Source organism: Euprymna scolopes, chromosome 13, assembly GCF_053919585.1.
Source record: "Euprymna scolopes isolate OS-2025 chromosome 13, ASM5391958v1, whole genome shotgun sequence".
Classification (NCBI taxonomy): domain Eukaryota; kingdom Metazoa; phylum Mollusca; class Cephalopoda; order Sepiida; family Sepiolidae; genus Euprymna; species Euprymna scolopes.
The window spans coordinates 102,285,544-102,302,793 of record NC_136494.1 but is presented as its reverse complement, the minus strand read 5'-3'; the positions used below and the strand labels follow the sequence as shown (position 1 = coordinate 102,302,793).

At 33.1% G+C, this 17,250-nt stretch overlaps 1 protein-coding gene across 1 annotated transcript in view; it reads left to right on the top strand.

Annotated features, from left to right (window-relative positions):
• The window catches only part of LOC145292115 (gamma-tubulin complex component 2-like), a 146,431-nt gene that overhangs the window by 98,461 nt on the left and 30,720 nt on the right, over positions 1-17,250 (top strand). Inside the window, exons 22-26 of the mRNA XM_080138219.1 lie at positions 3,011-3,098; positions 4,960-5,012; positions 6,708-6,808; positions 10,136-10,206; positions 14,693-14,858. Coding sequence (XP_079994345.1) covers positions 3,011-3,098; positions 4,960-5,012; positions 6,708-6,808; positions 10,136-10,206; positions 14,693-14,858 — 479 coding nt within the window. The remainder of the gene's footprint in view (positions 1-3,010; positions 3,099-4,959; positions 5,013-6,707; positions 6,809-10,135; positions 10,207-14,692; positions 14,859-17,250) is intronic.

Here is a 17,250-nt window from a genome sequence, read left to right as displayed (position 1 = left end):
GTTCAATGTTTTCTCAGTGGATTTATAGTTATTTCATACATTTTTCTTTTTTTTTTTTACTGGGGACGGGGAGCACCACTTATTAAGACCTAGAGACCACTTAAGGTTAAAGTTACTGAGTGCTAGGTAGATGATGAGACAACACTATGGTGATCAGTAATGGTGGAACTTGGGTAGGGTTTAATTGTTTAAGAGGACAGCTCAACAAGAGCTTGTTTACATTAGACTTGAAAATGACCATATTATTGTTAGGTAGGAAGCAGCTCCACAGACTTCCGGTTCTAAGAAAAGAAACCTTATTCATGGAATTTTTGTTTAATTTTAGGCACAGATAGAGAATAAGAGAAATTGTTGACAGTTGTTGTAGCTAAACGAGTATTTATTGCGAATGCTTTACTGGGGTTTGTAAGATAATATGTTTGTGATCTGATAGGAACGAATGTGTCAATTTTAGTCAGAATAAAAGAATTTATCTCTTTCAATAATGAAACTCCCACCTTAATACTATAAGCGTAACAACACCTGCCATCAATACGCTCACATTTAAGAAAAAGTTGTTATAACAACAAGAGTGATATATACATTTGTTACACATGTAGGTATAGAACTGGATATATAAAAACTCCATTGTTTTCATACAATGCACAAGTAGTTAAAAGTAGAGATATCACAATGCAAAATGTTTCATGTTAAAAGCACATTAACATCTGATGTTAAAACTATTTTTCCAGCATAGATGTTAAAAGTTTAAATTAAAAAAACATATTTTAATGTGTATATATATTTTTTCATTGTGTGTGTGTGAGAGATTATAATTGCTTCATCTTCCTAGGTGAAAGCCCTTCTATCATATGCATTTTTTACACCCATAAGTTATAATGCGATTAGGATCAGCTGAAGAACTTCATTCCTTAAAGACCATATGATAGATTTTATTTGAAAGCGTCTATGAGTCAACCTTCTTCAGATGTATCCTTTTGAAGTTGGAAATCTATATGTAATTTAGTATGTGAATGATTTATCCTGCAGGGATAATTTTTTTTTTTTTTTTTTTTTTGTACACAGGTATCACCCCATTATCAAGACCAAGAGGCCACTCGAGGATAAGGGTTAAAGAGTGTACAGTAGAAATTGAACAATATAGTAATCAATTCGGTAAATTTGTTAACTTATATAGAATGTCTCATCAAGAACTTGTTTACGTTAGAGTTGAAGACAACCATATTGTAGTCAGCAGGAAAACGGAAGACAATTCTACAGGCGTGCAGTTCTAAGAAAGAAGCTTTGTTCATGGAATCTACGTTTAGGTTTAGGCACAGATAAACAGTGGGGGGAATTATTGATAGTGTTTTCAGCTAAACGAGTGTTTCTTGTGAAAGTTTGGAGAGGGGGGACCATAGACTGAAACTTAGTTGAACACTTTCCATGAAAATAATGATAAAGCAGAGACAAACTCGCAACATCTCTTCTGTGAGAAAGAGGTTGCAGGGAAGAGAAAAGGACATTTTCTATGAGGCTACGAAATCTATTTTGAACTCTTATCAAGGCAGAACAAGTCCTTTCTAGCAGCTCTTGCCCAGATGTGGCAACAGTATTCCATCCTTGGACGTACCTGGCTCTTATATAGATAAAGAATTGCATCAGCAGTTAGATATCTACTGGATCGATAGAAAGATCCGACCATTTTTCCAGTGGCCTTGGCAACAGATTTGATGTACGTGTTCCATTTAAGATCAGGAGTAATAGTCAAGCTCAGAAGCTTGTCAAAACTTGAGGCCTCCTGAAGACGAGAACCATTCATTTCAATTGATGCCAGATGTGGATCAGAATGTTGATGATGTAAAGAGAGAAGCTTGGTTTTAGATGCATTAAAAGTAACTAACCACTCCTTTCCCCTTGTACTACGTGCTCAAGATCAGAGGAGAGAGAATCGGAGAGAACTTGGTCGTTTACTGTCTTAGATGTGCTACCATAGATAGTAGTGTCATCAGCATAAATGTCTACAAATGACGTAAGGATGTGATTTGGAAGATCATTAATGTAGATCAGGAAAAGAGTTGGGCCCAGGATGGACCCCTGAGGGACTCCAGCATTAATACTGTGAGCTTCTGATTTTTGCCCCTCAACTACTACTCTTATGAACCTATCAGAAAGAAATGATTTAATAATTGAGAAGACATTTCCAGCTATACCATAGCTAGAGATCTTGTGAAGTAAACCTTTATGCCATACCCTATCAAAGGTCTTTGATATGTCAAGAGCAATTGCCCCAGAAAGGTTGCCTCCGTCGAGAGATTTGCTAATCCTATGAGATATAACTGTAAGCACATCTGCTATAGATCTAGCAGAACAGAAACCATATTGAGTGTCACTAAGAAGGTTATTTTTGTTGAGATGGTTGATTACTTCTGTATTTAACACAGATTCCAGCAACTTACTCATGACGCACAGGAGACTTATTGGCCTGTACTGAGAGGGGGATGAGCGATCACCTGAATTCTTAAATACAGGGCATACTGATGAAATTTTCCAGGGTGATGGGAAGCTATTCTCCTTAAGACAGCGTTTAAACTGTTTTGTAAGTATGGGCGCTAGTTCTGGTTGAAGTTTTTTGAGTACTATAATTGGAATACCGTCAGGGCCTATTGCTTTACTGGAATCAAGGTTTTTGATTAGCTTGGCAACATCACGTACAAATATATGTATATCACATAGCGTGTTTGATACAGGAAGAAATATTGGAGGTTGGCAGCCTTGGTCGCAAAGGGTAGAATTAGCTGCAAAGTTCTTGGCAAAGAGTTGGCTTTGGCTGATGCTGACGAGATTTGTTCTCGCTCCGTCAATTCAAAATTCTGTATCGGTTTCCAAGTTCGAAAAGATGCATCCGAAGAAAGTCTGAGGTTACATCAGCTGTCATATTGTGAAAATAACAAGATGAGAATAGCATTTGAATAATCCAATTTTTACTGTTTTATTTGATGATTTGTTGTGTTCCTTAACTCGGCCTCAGGCATTGGTACGAGACGAATGGAGACGTTATTGGAATTGGCACTTCGCACCAGCACTGCAAATGCAGACCCTTTCAAAGATGATTTAAGGTGAGTTTATCATTTCTCGTTTATTGAATTTAAAATTCAATGGGACATTCTTTCAGATCCCCACACTGTTTGCAGTGACAAATTGAATTTAATAGTCGGTGCTTAACTGTCTGATTAGTTAACCTACAAATAAATGAACTGAAAAGAACTAGAAAGCTAATTTGTAAGAATTTTGGGATGTTCCATTATGCTAAGATGTTCAAGTTCATTCTTTGAGTTCTGATTAGCTGCTAGTTGATGATTGGGTATTTTTTTCTGTAAATATTGCTTCGTTCAAGCAAGAATTTTCCTATCAGAGTATTGGAACCTTTTTATGTAGGTAAGTGTCAATTTAATTCTTACTCTTTCTTTCTTTTTTTTTATTTAAAAAAATTTTTTTTTTTTACAAAGGAGTCACCATTTATGAAGGCTCAGAAGCCACTCGAGGATAAGTGTTAATGGGTATACATTAGTTATATGATTATAGCATAGTAATTATAAATAGTGGAGATTTTGTAAATTGGATTACTTAGAGGGACGGTTCATCGAGAACTTGTTTACATTGGACCTGAAGACAATCAAATTGCAGTCAGCTGGAAAGCAGGCAAACGGAAGAGAGTTCCACAGGCGTGCAGTCCTAAGAAAGAAGCTTTGTTCATGGAATCTACGTTTAGGTTTAGGCACAGATAAAGAGTGTGGGAAATTATTGATAGTGGTTTTGGCTAGACGAGTGATTTTGTGAAAGTTTGAAAGTTTGGGACCATAGATTGAAGCTCAGACAAGCACTTGCCATGAAAATAACAATAAAGCAGAGACAGGCTTGCAACGTCTCTTCTGTGGGAAAGAGGTTGCAGGGACGAGAAAAGGGCTTCACTAAGCTACAAAGTTTATTTTGAACTCTGTCAAGGCAGGATAAGCTGCTTCTAGCAGCTCCTGGCCAGATGTGGCAACAATACTCCATTGTTTTTTGAAAATTGCAATCTCTTCTTTTATTGACAAAGAATACATGCATTTAAACTATGATATTTAAAAGTATACCATATTATATTACTATATTACATAAAACATAAATATTACAATGACAAATTGGTATTGTTTGAAAACTCAGTCTCTCGAATAATATTAAAAAATTGGCTAAAAACATTCATTCTTTCACCGTAACTGGACCGTTTTTTACAAGGAGGGGTCACTTTTTGTTGACATTTTTGCAAAGTCCTACGCCTTGCAAGGACTAAGATTAATTTGAATCGTGGTAATGTTGTATGTTACAGTGGGCGAGGCAACTAAACTGTTTGCTTTTTTGTCACTTCCTTTTCCTCTTAGCATTACAGGTTCGAGCCTGCTTGCCTGCTACTTTTTTTTTTCACTTGCACGGGTATTCGCTGCTATTTACATATTTTTTTAGGTGGTTCGTTAATATTTTTTTGTTTGAAACATTTTTTTTAGGGCTTCGTTGATCAATACCTTTACCATAAAACCTCTCTATATCTGGGAAACCTCGGGTACCCCTGCTAATTATTGATAAGAATGGAAATCCTGTAAATCAGGGGGAAATAACTCAGTCTGTCATTTAATCAAGTAATGAATAACTAGATTGGCATAGTACAAAAACTGATTTTTATTTTTAATTAAAATTCTACTCAATAAATTTTCCTAATATTTATTGCATGATATGTCAATATATAAAAAGAGTTTTTATTTGGAAGGCAATTTCCACATGTGCCCCATACTGTAGAAGCACCAACCATTTTCATTAAGGTTGAAATAATATGCATTTATTTTCTGTTATTCTTGCATTTTTTGTTTAGATGTTGATGGAAGAATGAATAAATCTTTCTCTATTCTTCTCTCTTTAATTCTATAAATGTTTTCGCGTTGTCAGGATCCAATTCCAAAAGACTGATCTTATCTCTCAACTTTATGACATTCTTAAAGGTAAGATGAATTTTATCCAATTGATTTCTTCACTTTTCATTTTCAACTCTTGTTAATTCCTTCTATTGCTGCAGTTTTCATATCCTCTCCTTCAACTTTCTTCATTGCAAATCGTCTTTTTTGTTCTGGTCTTTAATAATTTGACCTGATGTTGATACGTTGTACATTAGCATCTATATTTGTGACTTTAATTGATGGCAAAGGTAAATGCATGGATATTTTAAATATACCTCGAATGTTGAAGTTTAAATTTAAGAGAGATTATTGAGATTTCATGTAGAAATATTGGAAATAGTTACGATGAAAAATACACTGTTTTACTGTCTCAAACGATGCTGCTGCTGATTGTTGTTGTTGAGCATCATTCATTCATTTCAAATGAATCAGATGATTATTGTTGGCATACATATTTTTGTCGATATCTTTTTTAGATAAAATTCTTTCTAAAAGACATCAGGTTCTTAGAGGAGCGATCGCATGAAAATTGCCAACGTATCCCTTAGTGAAATAATGAAAGCGTTTCTGTTGAAGGAACTAAATTTAAATTTCACACACTTGAGTTGTCAGTCCGTGTCATGTACCACTTTATCTTCTCCTCCTTGCTTCTGCTAAATAAAATTGTTTGTTATCTAATCAAAACCCCTCTTGCTATGGTGACTGAGTAGATGGAACAACTATTTAAGAATTAACCTATTTTTTGCAAACAAACAAGCGACGTCCACAGAATTTTAAGTGCTTGTACAGAATTTCCTCAATATTCAAAACTAAAATTAAAGAAAAATCTGATGTACATACTAGTGACAAAAAATATTGTATTCCAAAAATCATATAAATTGATAGAGTAGTTTTATTTTTAAATAAGAATATCAAATTTTTTTGCTATCTTTTTAAAATTTTTTTTTTTTATTCAATTTTCATCCAAAACAAGGCACAGTGCCACTTCGAAGTAGGGGGCTACTATCGGGGACATTATGAAGAGAGATGAGTAGAAAGATGTTTGTTAACATTACACTTGAACTTCTGCATATCAGTACAGTTGGGAAAGCAGAATCCCGGAAGGGAGTTCCAAAGACTTGCAGTTCTGGGGAAGAAACTATTGGAGTAAAAGGCCCTCTTACACCTAGGGATCTCTACTGTAAAGTGGTGGGACTTAGTTGCTTGTCGGGTTTGTCGGGTGTAGTCACATCGAAGAGGTACTGAGGAGTGATTGTCTTGCAACGCCATTTTTAAAATACCCAAGAAACGAGAGATAACTCAAAATAATTCAATCTCACAAGATTTTTACTGTAATGCCTACAAATTACCATTAATCACTTAAAAATGACTTTCTTTATGAAAATAAAACTACTTTATCAGTTTACATAATTTTTGGAATATGATATTTTTTTATTACGAGTATGTGCATTATACAGATTTTCTTTATTTTTGTTTTTTGATATAAGTGAATTTCTGAAAAATCATCTTTTTTTTTTAATATATAAATAAATACATGATAAAGACCTATTGAAATTTCCAAATATTTAATGAGAAAACAATTACTGATTCAATGAGTTATGGGTGATCGTCTATAGAAAAGAACATTAATTTATGTCGTTCAGCTGATCAGAATTGTTATTGCGGACATTTTCTCTCCTTTTTTTGTTCACTTTTGCTTGTTATTTCTTCTTTTCACTTTTCCTATTTTTTATTTTGTAGCGAAGCATGGCAGCCCAGCAGAATTCAATCTGTCTGGTTTAGAGGCTTTCTCCTTTGACTACAGTGTCAAATGGCCCCTTACATTAGTTCTCAATCGAAAGGTAAGTGGCTTTAAAAAGAAAAATTTGTCATAGGCAACATATATATATACATATATATATGAGTATAAAGATTATTAATTGTAAATTATGAATCAGTTTCAAAAGAATGAACAAACAAAATCAAATTGAGTGTACGATCGTTTCCGAAATGATATTCATTTTATTAAAATTGACAATAAACATTGGCAATAATTGACAAAGAATGTTTTTTTAATATAGTCTATTCATCAGCAAAAAAATGTAAATGATGAAAATAGAAAATTAGGAGGAATAAAAAAAGAGAAGGAAGAAAATTCTTTAAATATCTTATTGAGTTGCACGCGAAAATTTGTTTTAAAGTTCGTCAGTACATATGTGGGCATGTTTTTGTATTTTGGCTACAAATGGTTGAAATAATTATTTACTGTTTATTTTTAAATTTAAAATGCTGGATAAATAAAAATAGTTTAACTGTCTCATTTATGGATGCTAATTTTAAAATGCAAGGGAGAAAATGTTATTTAAAAAAAAAACTTTTAATGATCTATATATATATGTATATATGTATATGTATATATATATATATATATATATATATATTTGAAGATTATAAAAATAACATTTTGGAGTTAAAGTCAATTTAGTATTATGTAGTAATAGGGGAAAAAAGTTCTCATTTTGAGAAAAACAAAAAAATGATACAAAAAAATACAAAAGAAAATACAAAAAAAATACATGGTGTCATTCCATAAGATTCCATTTTGTGAAAATCATGTTTTTATAGCATATTTTTTAAGATTACATGTGTTGTACTAAATACATTTTAAGTCGAAATGGTTTTTCAAACAGCAACATAAAATTATTTTTATCATCTATATACAACTTTTATTGCATTGTATTTACCCTTTCAAACTTATTAAGAGAAAAAGACCTTAATTAAGTGTGTGGGTACTTATGGGGCATGTGTCTTTTGGAGTGATTGTATGACAATATACGTTAACCCGTGGTGGGTTAACTTGATCAAGAAATGTCCTGGAGCCGGCAATCAATATGCTAATATACATTTGCCAGCAATTTATCAATTTATTTATTCCAATAAAAGCCAATTAAATAATAAAGGTGTTACCTGGTCGTCATTGGGACTTTCCTGCTTCACCAGTGTTACAAATGATCGCTATGGAGAGCCACTTGCTTCATCATGCAAATGACTCCAGGCCCCGTCAGTTTTAACAAACTGTTTTCCAAAAACAATAAAACATACCTTAGTCTGTTAGACTTCTTCTTCTTTGTTGTCCATCTCTGGTCATAACGGCAACAGCTTCTTTAGGGGGAAGGAAAGAGATTCTTGGTTTTTCAACCAGCTCCCTTCTATAATTCTTTTGAAAATTAAATGTAGACATACCTCTTTTGTTGGGCTGTCTACAACTTCTTAGTATTGGTTTTCTGGCTGAAATGGCTGCTGGCACAAACGGGCTCGGTGGTGGACCCGCAACACAGTTTATTTGAAATAAAAGAATCTTAACTTTTTGTTTTACAAAAAATTACAATATGTTACAAATAAAAAAATGATGACAATGAAACTTTTAACAGACTTAGCTACCCTTAACTAGCTCATTGTGTTGGGGAAAGATGGGGTGCCTCCTCCTCCTTTTCAGAGAGACAAAATTATATGTGTTCATCCCATGCTAGTCAGTTGAAAATAGGGAGAGAGCTGTAAGAATGGGATTATGGGATATCTATTTCCTAACTCTTATGTGACAGGCTTCATCATACAGTAAGAATATTCATGTTACTATGCTGAAAGTGGCAACTAAACAAATAGTGCCACAATTGTGTAAATTTAGTGATGGAATCTAAGTATTCATATATGGTACAAAACTTCATCCATAGGTGTGGCACCAGTTGAGGAGCTTTGAGTCACCCCTTAGTTACCACTACTCCCAGGTGAATGGTTTTCCTCTTGGGGAGGCTCCATGTTTTGACAAACTTCTAGGTGTGATCTTTACTCCTGATCTGAGATGGAACACATACATCAAATCTGTTGCCAAAGCTGCTGGAAAAATAGTGGGATCATTCTACTGCTCCAGTAGATATCTCACTGCTGATGCAATTCTCTATCTGTATAAGAGCCAAATACGTCTAAGGATGGAGTACTGTTACCACATCTGGGCAGGAGCTGCTAGAAGCAGAATTCAAAATGAACTTTGTGGCTTAGTGGGGGATGCCATTTTCTCTTTCCTGCCATGTTTTTCCCCACAAAAGAGATGCTGCGAGCCTGTCTCTGCTTCATCATTATTTTTATGGCAAATGCTTGTCTGAGCTCCAATCTATGCCCCCCCCCCTGGTCTGACTTTGATGAAAATCACTCATCTATCTGAAACCATGATCAATAATTTCCCCCACTGTGCCTAAACCTAAATGTAGATTATATGAACAAAAGTTCTTTCTTAGAATTGTACACCTATGGGACTTTGTTCCATTTTCCTGCTTCCCAACTGATTACAATATGGTAATTTTCAAGTCCAACATGAACAAGTTCTTGATGAACCATCTCCTTAAGAAATCCAATTTACCAAATTTCCACTACTAACGATGACTACAATATTTTCCCATTGACTACCATACACTCATTAACCCTTATCTTCGAGTGGCCTCTGAAAAAAAAAGTCCACTTTGATTTGAGAATGATAGTGCCGGTCAGGGCTCTGACTACAGGTGTAACAGAAACTATCATTTACAACCTATTGGTTTATGATATGTATATATAAAATAAATTAATATACAAACCAATTGTATACAAAACATGTTCAGTTTTAACATAAAATGACCCAACAAAAGTTGGTTGTAAAACTTAATGAGTTCGTTAAATTTTAAAATAAGTATTTTGTTTTTACTTTTTTATTATATTTCATTTTGAGCCACCACAAACTGAATGAAAAAAAAAATATAAACTCTGCACACAAATTATAAATACTCACTTCTAAAGAATATGTCTCAGCCACAGGAATGGATGGAAACCCTATTTAATATTACATTTGGTAGATATTTCCAAATGCACTTGTGATTTTAATTTATTTTCTTTGAAAATCGATCACTCTGATAAAGTCCCTCTAAATAAGGAGGAAACATTGTTAAACTCATTACTGTTTTAGGCTTTCCTTATTCCCATAACCTTGAAATATAAATTCTATTTTTATCATTTGCTATTGTGCATCTTATGTAAGACTGACATAATGACCAACCAACAATGCTTTTTAAGACTGTAATGATCTAAAATGAGAAGCTTTCCTTTTAATAATCTTGAATCATTATCAAAATAATTGTGTTTTGTTTCTCTTCTGTTTTCAGACGTTAATGCTCTACCAGTTATTGTTCAGACAACTCTTCTATTGTAAACATGTCGAAAGGCAGTTGTGCAAGTAAGTTTCTTCCTTCACATGTTTTCTACTGCAGATTTGCTCAGCCATTTTCAGCCAATTCTTGAATTCTCTGAGTGGTTTTGTCTGTCTGTCTCTCATGCTTCAGTTTAAAGTGGCATTTTCAGTGCAAGTCCAGAGCTAATTAAAAACAAAAATTCAGAAAAATCTTTGATATATGTATCTGTCACAAAACAAACATATCATCTTCCAAAAATCATGTAAATTGATCAAGTAGTTTTTTTTATATAGAATATCTTTTTTTACAATTTTTAGTGATTTTAATAGTAAATCGTAGCCATTACAAAGTTGATTTTTATCTCGGTAGTTTGAATCGAGTTGTTTCCCTTTATAATATCCCTTAATATATTAAATATGGCAGATCAAGACACATTATCACTTATTCATAAAATTTGATTTTTTTTAGTTAAAAAAACTTACTTGATCAATTTATGTGATTATTGGAATATGACACTTTCGTTTCCTGATGGGTACATGTATCAAAGATTTTGCTTTATTTTTATTTTTTTTTTTTAAATTGGGTTGAACTCTGAACTTGAATCAAATTTTCAACTTTAAATGCACAAATTGAATGACTGTATCTTATTTTGGATGTATTTAAGCATCTCTATAAGAGGTCTTGTCAGTCATGTTTAAATTTGACCAAGCAATTTTTGAAAGCAATTCTGTTTGTAGGTTTGTCAGTCACACTTAAGTTTGAAATAACATTTTCATTGCTAAGCATGCAAATTCAATGGATATATTTAAAGAATATCCGTTCTTGTTTTTTTCTGAAAGAAACTGATGCTAAAAAATGTTTTGAATTGTAAATTTATTCACTTACTTATTTGTAGTTGAGAATTAAGATTTATACGATATGAAAAATACAATTGCAAATTACGTGGGACTTTTACCAGGTCATGGCTGATGGAACGAGAGCATGCTACTTCTGTAGATTAAAATAAAGGGTTCTGTTCGAAATGTTGTTCAAATTTCTGAGTTCAACAAAAAGATTTTGGAGTTTGGCAGGATACATCTGAAGAAGATCGGACGTTACATTGGCCGACACATGCAAATAACACTGAAGACTGAAGAAATTTGTCGGAATTATCCAAGATTTATTTTATCAATGTTCTGTTTTGGCATGAAAAAATAAAATGGCTAAAATAAAAAAAAAATAGTAAAAAAAAAAACTAAAGTATTAAAAAAACAAAACACCAACAAGGAAAACATAAAATAATCAAAAAGGGCTAAAATAGCTAAATAGAAAACAAACAGCTAAAAATGGCTAAAACAAAATGACTAACGCATTATAAAGCAAACTAGTTAAAGCATAAGAGAGCAATAGTTCTAATGTAAATCATTTTTAGAATTGATGTTAAATAGATGAATTTAGATGTTATCAATCTGATGAAATATTTGATAGAATAATAATAATATATTCATATTATATATTTAAAAACAAGTTTTTCATTGTTTCAAATGTGATTATTGTCTTTATATTTATAAAATAGAGATGATTTTTTTATCCTCTAGTAAAAAATATAGCAATACATAGATGCCATATAAAAATTCAATATGGTCACACTACCTGTCTATGCCTGATGGATATTTTCTGGATATTATCAGTCGATTTTATTCAATATTGTACATTCCTATAATATTTCTGAGGAGAGTCACTGTCATAAACAAGTTATATTTACAGGTGGTAGCAAGATACTTACTCAGTCATTATTTTCTATTCTTACTCTCTCAAATGAAACCGGGAACTTTAATACATTTGACACATTTTTCACAACCATGCTGCCTGTGTCTACTTTCTTATTCTGCACATTTAACATTTGCTCATCACGATTACGCTAAGTAAATACAAACACCTGCCATCAGAAACCATTATTAAGTTCCGGTCAATTTGCCTGACTGTTCACAATGGGTTATCGAGTTAAGAGAATTTCGAACAGCTAAAAAGGCCTACTAAGAACTAAACAACATGTTGTTAACAATAACTTCAAGTCTAACCAACACTGAAAAAAATATTTACTTTAAAACGCTTACTTCTGTCTCAATGAAGGAATCAAATATCATAACTGACATTTCCAACAAAAACAATTCTTTGTCATCTTTTTTCTTTTTATCGTCATTGTTATCATCATTTGGAATTTTCTGCAAACTTATTAAAATATGAAAAAAAATGAAACACTAATTAACATTATGTCATGGAAAGGAGCCGATAGTTGAGGACATCCATTTACTTTATTCTTACATTTCAGAGTTCCAAACATTACAAAAAAATAAACATCCTATTTCGGTCAGCAAAATTATTTCATATATGATACGCATTGCATATTTTTCTTAATACGTGTGCTATATTCATGTGCTTATCAGCTAACAAATGGTTACTTGGACAGAATACGGACTGTGGTAAAATAATATTATTTAGAAACCATCCTTAACATGGGAATGGTAGTACAAAAACGTGTCTACGTCGTAATCAGCAAATCAGGATTGCGTAGAACGAAGAATAAAGTGCTTCTTGCTTTACTCAAACTTGGAACAAAATATGGCGTTGGTCATGGCTATCTTTGGCTGACTGTTACCAAGGCAGCCAGTGCCCACCAGTCACTGCAAGTAAACGTCAATGGTTCAAGTAACTGTCTCAAAACAGCAGTAGTGCTCGCCAGCGCCATGAAGTGATAGTAATCATCTTAAAAGAGCACTGACTACCATTGATGACAAACGATTTGTCTACCACTGCCTGACCCTGTTGAGAAGTGACAGTAACCACTTGAAAAGAACACTAATCACCTGTTACTGCCAATCACCAACAGTGCCTGACAATTGAAGACAGGTGATTTCATTTTAGAGAAGTCGATTTGAAGCCAATACTGGTCATGATCGACTGTGACTGACAATGACTAATAGTTGCAGAGAAAGCAAGTACCCATTAGGTGCAGCAAGTAATTCCCTAAAAATGCAACTAAACATTGGTGACCACCAGTGCTTGCTATTGAGGACAATTTTATTTTAGAGCAATCCAATGGAGGCTGATACTGGCCATGGCTATCAGTGACTTACAGTGAACACTGATCACCAACAGTGACAGCGGTAAAGGTAGTCAGTGTCCACCAGTAGACTCAAATCACGGTTGGATTGACTTCAGTTAATTTCAATCGCGTCATGGAGACATCGGTTAAGATGTCAGATTTTCTTTCATTTTCTTTTCTGCCTTCGCAGCATGGGTTCGAGCCTGCCTGCCTAATACCACTTTTATTTTTTTTATTTTATTTTTTTTTTTTTGCTCAACACACACCTCCAAACACCCGGGCAATGCTGGACATCCAGCCTAGTAAATAATAAAAAACAAATGTATTTGCAAAAAAAAAAAAAAAATCAAATTTATTTATTATTGAAAATTTGATGAAAAAAACAAATGGCTCTATTTTAGATTTATCATTCTGCTATTTTGGAAAATTGAGCACTTTCACTCTAAACTTTTTGGTTCTCATTCATAATTCCCCCATAAACAAAAAGAAAAAGATCTGGATGATGATTTCACCCATGGTGAAATGAAGTCATATTTCAAAAATCATATTAATTGATCAAGTAGTTTTATTTTTAACTAAGAAAATCAAATTTTATATGTAAGTAAAAAGGACTGTCTTGCATCTCCATTTTGAAGAAATAAAGACTGATAACTCGACAAATCAAACTTGCAAGATAAATTTTGTAATGCATATGATTTTGTATTAATCTCTTAAAATTGCTTAAAAATTATTTTCTTAGTTAAAAAAAAAAAACTACTTGATCAATTTACATTATTTTTGGAATATGATATTTTTGTTCAGTCATGGGTACGTACATCATTAAGATTTTTCTGTATTTTTTATTTTTTAATATAGGGTGACCTCTAGACAACCACCACTTTTTTAGTTGTAAAAATTCAGTTTACTTTTTGAATAAAAATATATATAAAAAATATATTTCCTTTCTGATTCTCTTCAATGTCTTCATTGGTCCTGGATATGACCTTAAACTATATCCAGTGGTGAGGCCCCAGCTTGCGTGCTTTGGGGAGTGTGGAGCCACCCTTTAATTACCATTGCTCCCAGGTCCACTCTGACCCGCAGTGGTAGTACCTGTTAGGGTCCCAACTATGGGTTAAATAGAAACCGACGTGAAAACAAATATATTCTATTAAAAAAATTTCTTCAAAATCTTTGGATTCGGCATTAAATAACCCAAAAAGGGTTGATATGCCGTAAAACAAAAACAACCAACCAATCAACGTCTTCATTTCCAAAATGTATCAATCTTGAAGTAAACTCTATCACAAAATTCCTTGTTAATTTGGAATGGAAAACCAACTTTTTGGAAAATAAGAAGAAATTAATTTCTTTCTTTTTAAGTCATTTTTTTCAAAAATATCTTCTTAGCATAAATTCATTTAACTATTTCTAATTCAAAATCATTTTTTTCTTTCTTTTTAAAGCTTATGGTTGCAAAATAAATCTGTAAAGTTCTTCCCAGCCAAAGGTTACTCGACAGCATTTGCTCTCCGACAGCGAATGTTGAATTTCATCCAAAATTTGGAATATTACATGATGATTGAAGTCATTGAGCCAAAGTGGCACATTTTCTTGAATCGAATGGAAACGGTAAGTTTCTTTTTATTTTTGCCTTGACAAACATATTGAAATATAGCTCATATATGTTCATTCCATTCAGCAGTTTCATTCCTCTCTATTAATCATTTCAACTGACAATGATTCATTTCATTATCCCCTTTCCTCGAGTGACTTTTTTGGCCTTGATGAATAGTGACTCATTAGTAAAAAAACAAAAATGCTCTCTTTGGCAATTTGGTTAAAAAAACAAAAACAATCAAAATGATTGGATCAGTTAGGTTTCAAGGACCCCACAAAATAAGTAAACAAAAAGGAAGCCTTTAGGTTGACACTGGTTGGCTTTTGACGCACAAATTATTCCTTTTTCAAAGAAAAAAATGTTTATATTTATTAGAATTACAATATATAAATCGTAGAGAATGAACTTATTTTAAAATAACAATTTAGGCTATGGACATGTTTATTAAAAAGTTTTGTAAATGAAAAATAAAATAATATATCTTTCCCCTTTTCTTAAAATAAATCATGCCTTACATTAAAAATCGATCTGGTGACTGAAAACCAAACAATTCAGGTTTTCTTACAAGTTTTTTTACACATACTATATGTGTGAAAAGTCAACCAGTGATGATGCAAAGGTATTCCTTTTGTTTTGCTTATATTTGTGGGTCCTTGAAATCTAATTGAACCAAATGATTTTATATAAAAATCTTTTTAAAATTTCTAAAATTTATAGTTTTTAACATCTTTAGGCCACACCTGGTATTTCCTGACAGTGAAGGACACACTGCCTTTCCTCGTGTACTCTAGCTTCAAACCTTGAACAGTATTAGTGTTTCCATTTTTTAATTTCTATAATTTTCAAGTTATAAATCAAGTAAAATAAAGTCATATTTTGTTTTTATGGATGTCTCCTGTGAATGCAAATCATACAATATGTATAATCGTGTGTGTATATATATATATATATATATATATATATATATATATATATATAGTTGCACAAAACTCCTGTTCAGGTCAACTTTGCACCTATTAGTTCGAACCAAGCGATCTGTTTAACATGCAGCAAAGTTTGCAAGTCTACTGCTGGTTTGAGGAGACGTGATTGTTCATAGGAATACCCTCTAACCTTCAGAGGAAGTCAACTCAATGGAGATTGCTCAATTTGTATGTCACATCTGCTTCAAGATGTGCAAATCTGCGGCGGGAGTACAGAGTCATCTGAGATGACATGAACGACAAGATTGGGAGAACTCAATGTGACAGCGATCATCTGGAAAGAGGCAGCAATCATTATATATATATGTGTGTGTGTGTGTATATATATATATATATATATATATATATATATAAAACATGAGGTTAGAAAGAACGACCACATGTGCATATTTTTAAATAAACAAAAAAAAATGTGCACATGGTCGTTCTTTCTAACCTCATGTTTTGAATTTCATTTTCTCTGTGCTTCTAAAAAGTGGATTACTTCTCTTTGCTATATATATATATATATATATATATATATACACTAGCAGGATCCGTTAACTGATGTTGCCCGTTGGAAGTATGCCCTCTCCCCCCTCCTCTCGAAGAAAAAGTAAAGTACAGTTGTTGTTTTTGCCCAACCCCTGACCTCCTCATGTTAAGAACAGCTTTTGAAATGGTCACTCGCAACATCCCCATGTTAAAAATGGCTTTTGGAATAGACACCCCATTTTGGTAGTGTCAAAATATTTGCCACAAATGATAATCGCTGTCAGAATCCCCATGCCAACAAAGAAATCGGAGGGTGGGGATGCAGTGTCAGTCGGATATAATTAAATTTGTTTTTCACCTGTGCATACTAATCTGGCAGCCAGTAATATAAAGTGCCTAATATAGGGCTTTATATTGTGAAAACTACTTGTATCTTTCAAATATAAATGAGATTTTCTTAATCAGCATAGTGAAAAACCTATAAAAGTCGTCATTTTAAAGGAAAGTGTGTAGGTAGATCTAAGGTAAAAATTTATCTTTATTGTTAAAAAAAAAACAAAAAAAACAATCGGTTTATAATCAAACATGCCCCCCTTCCTCGTAAAAACAATAAAGTACAGTTTTGGTTGTTGTTGTTGCTCAATCCTCAACTTCCTCATGGTAAGAATGGATTTTGGAATAGACACCCCCAACCTCCTCATATTAAGAATGGCTTTCGGAATGGACACCTCCCAACCTCCTCATATTAAGAATGACTTTTGGAATGGTCACCTGCAACATCCCCATATTAAGAACGGCTCCCGGAAAAGACACCCCATCCTGTGAGTGGGGATGAGGTTTGCCAGAATATTTGCTCCAAATTTAACCTTGATAATCGCTGTCAGGATCCCTATGAACAAAGACTCTGAACCAAAAGAAAAAAAGTTGTCATTTTTAAGAAAAGTGT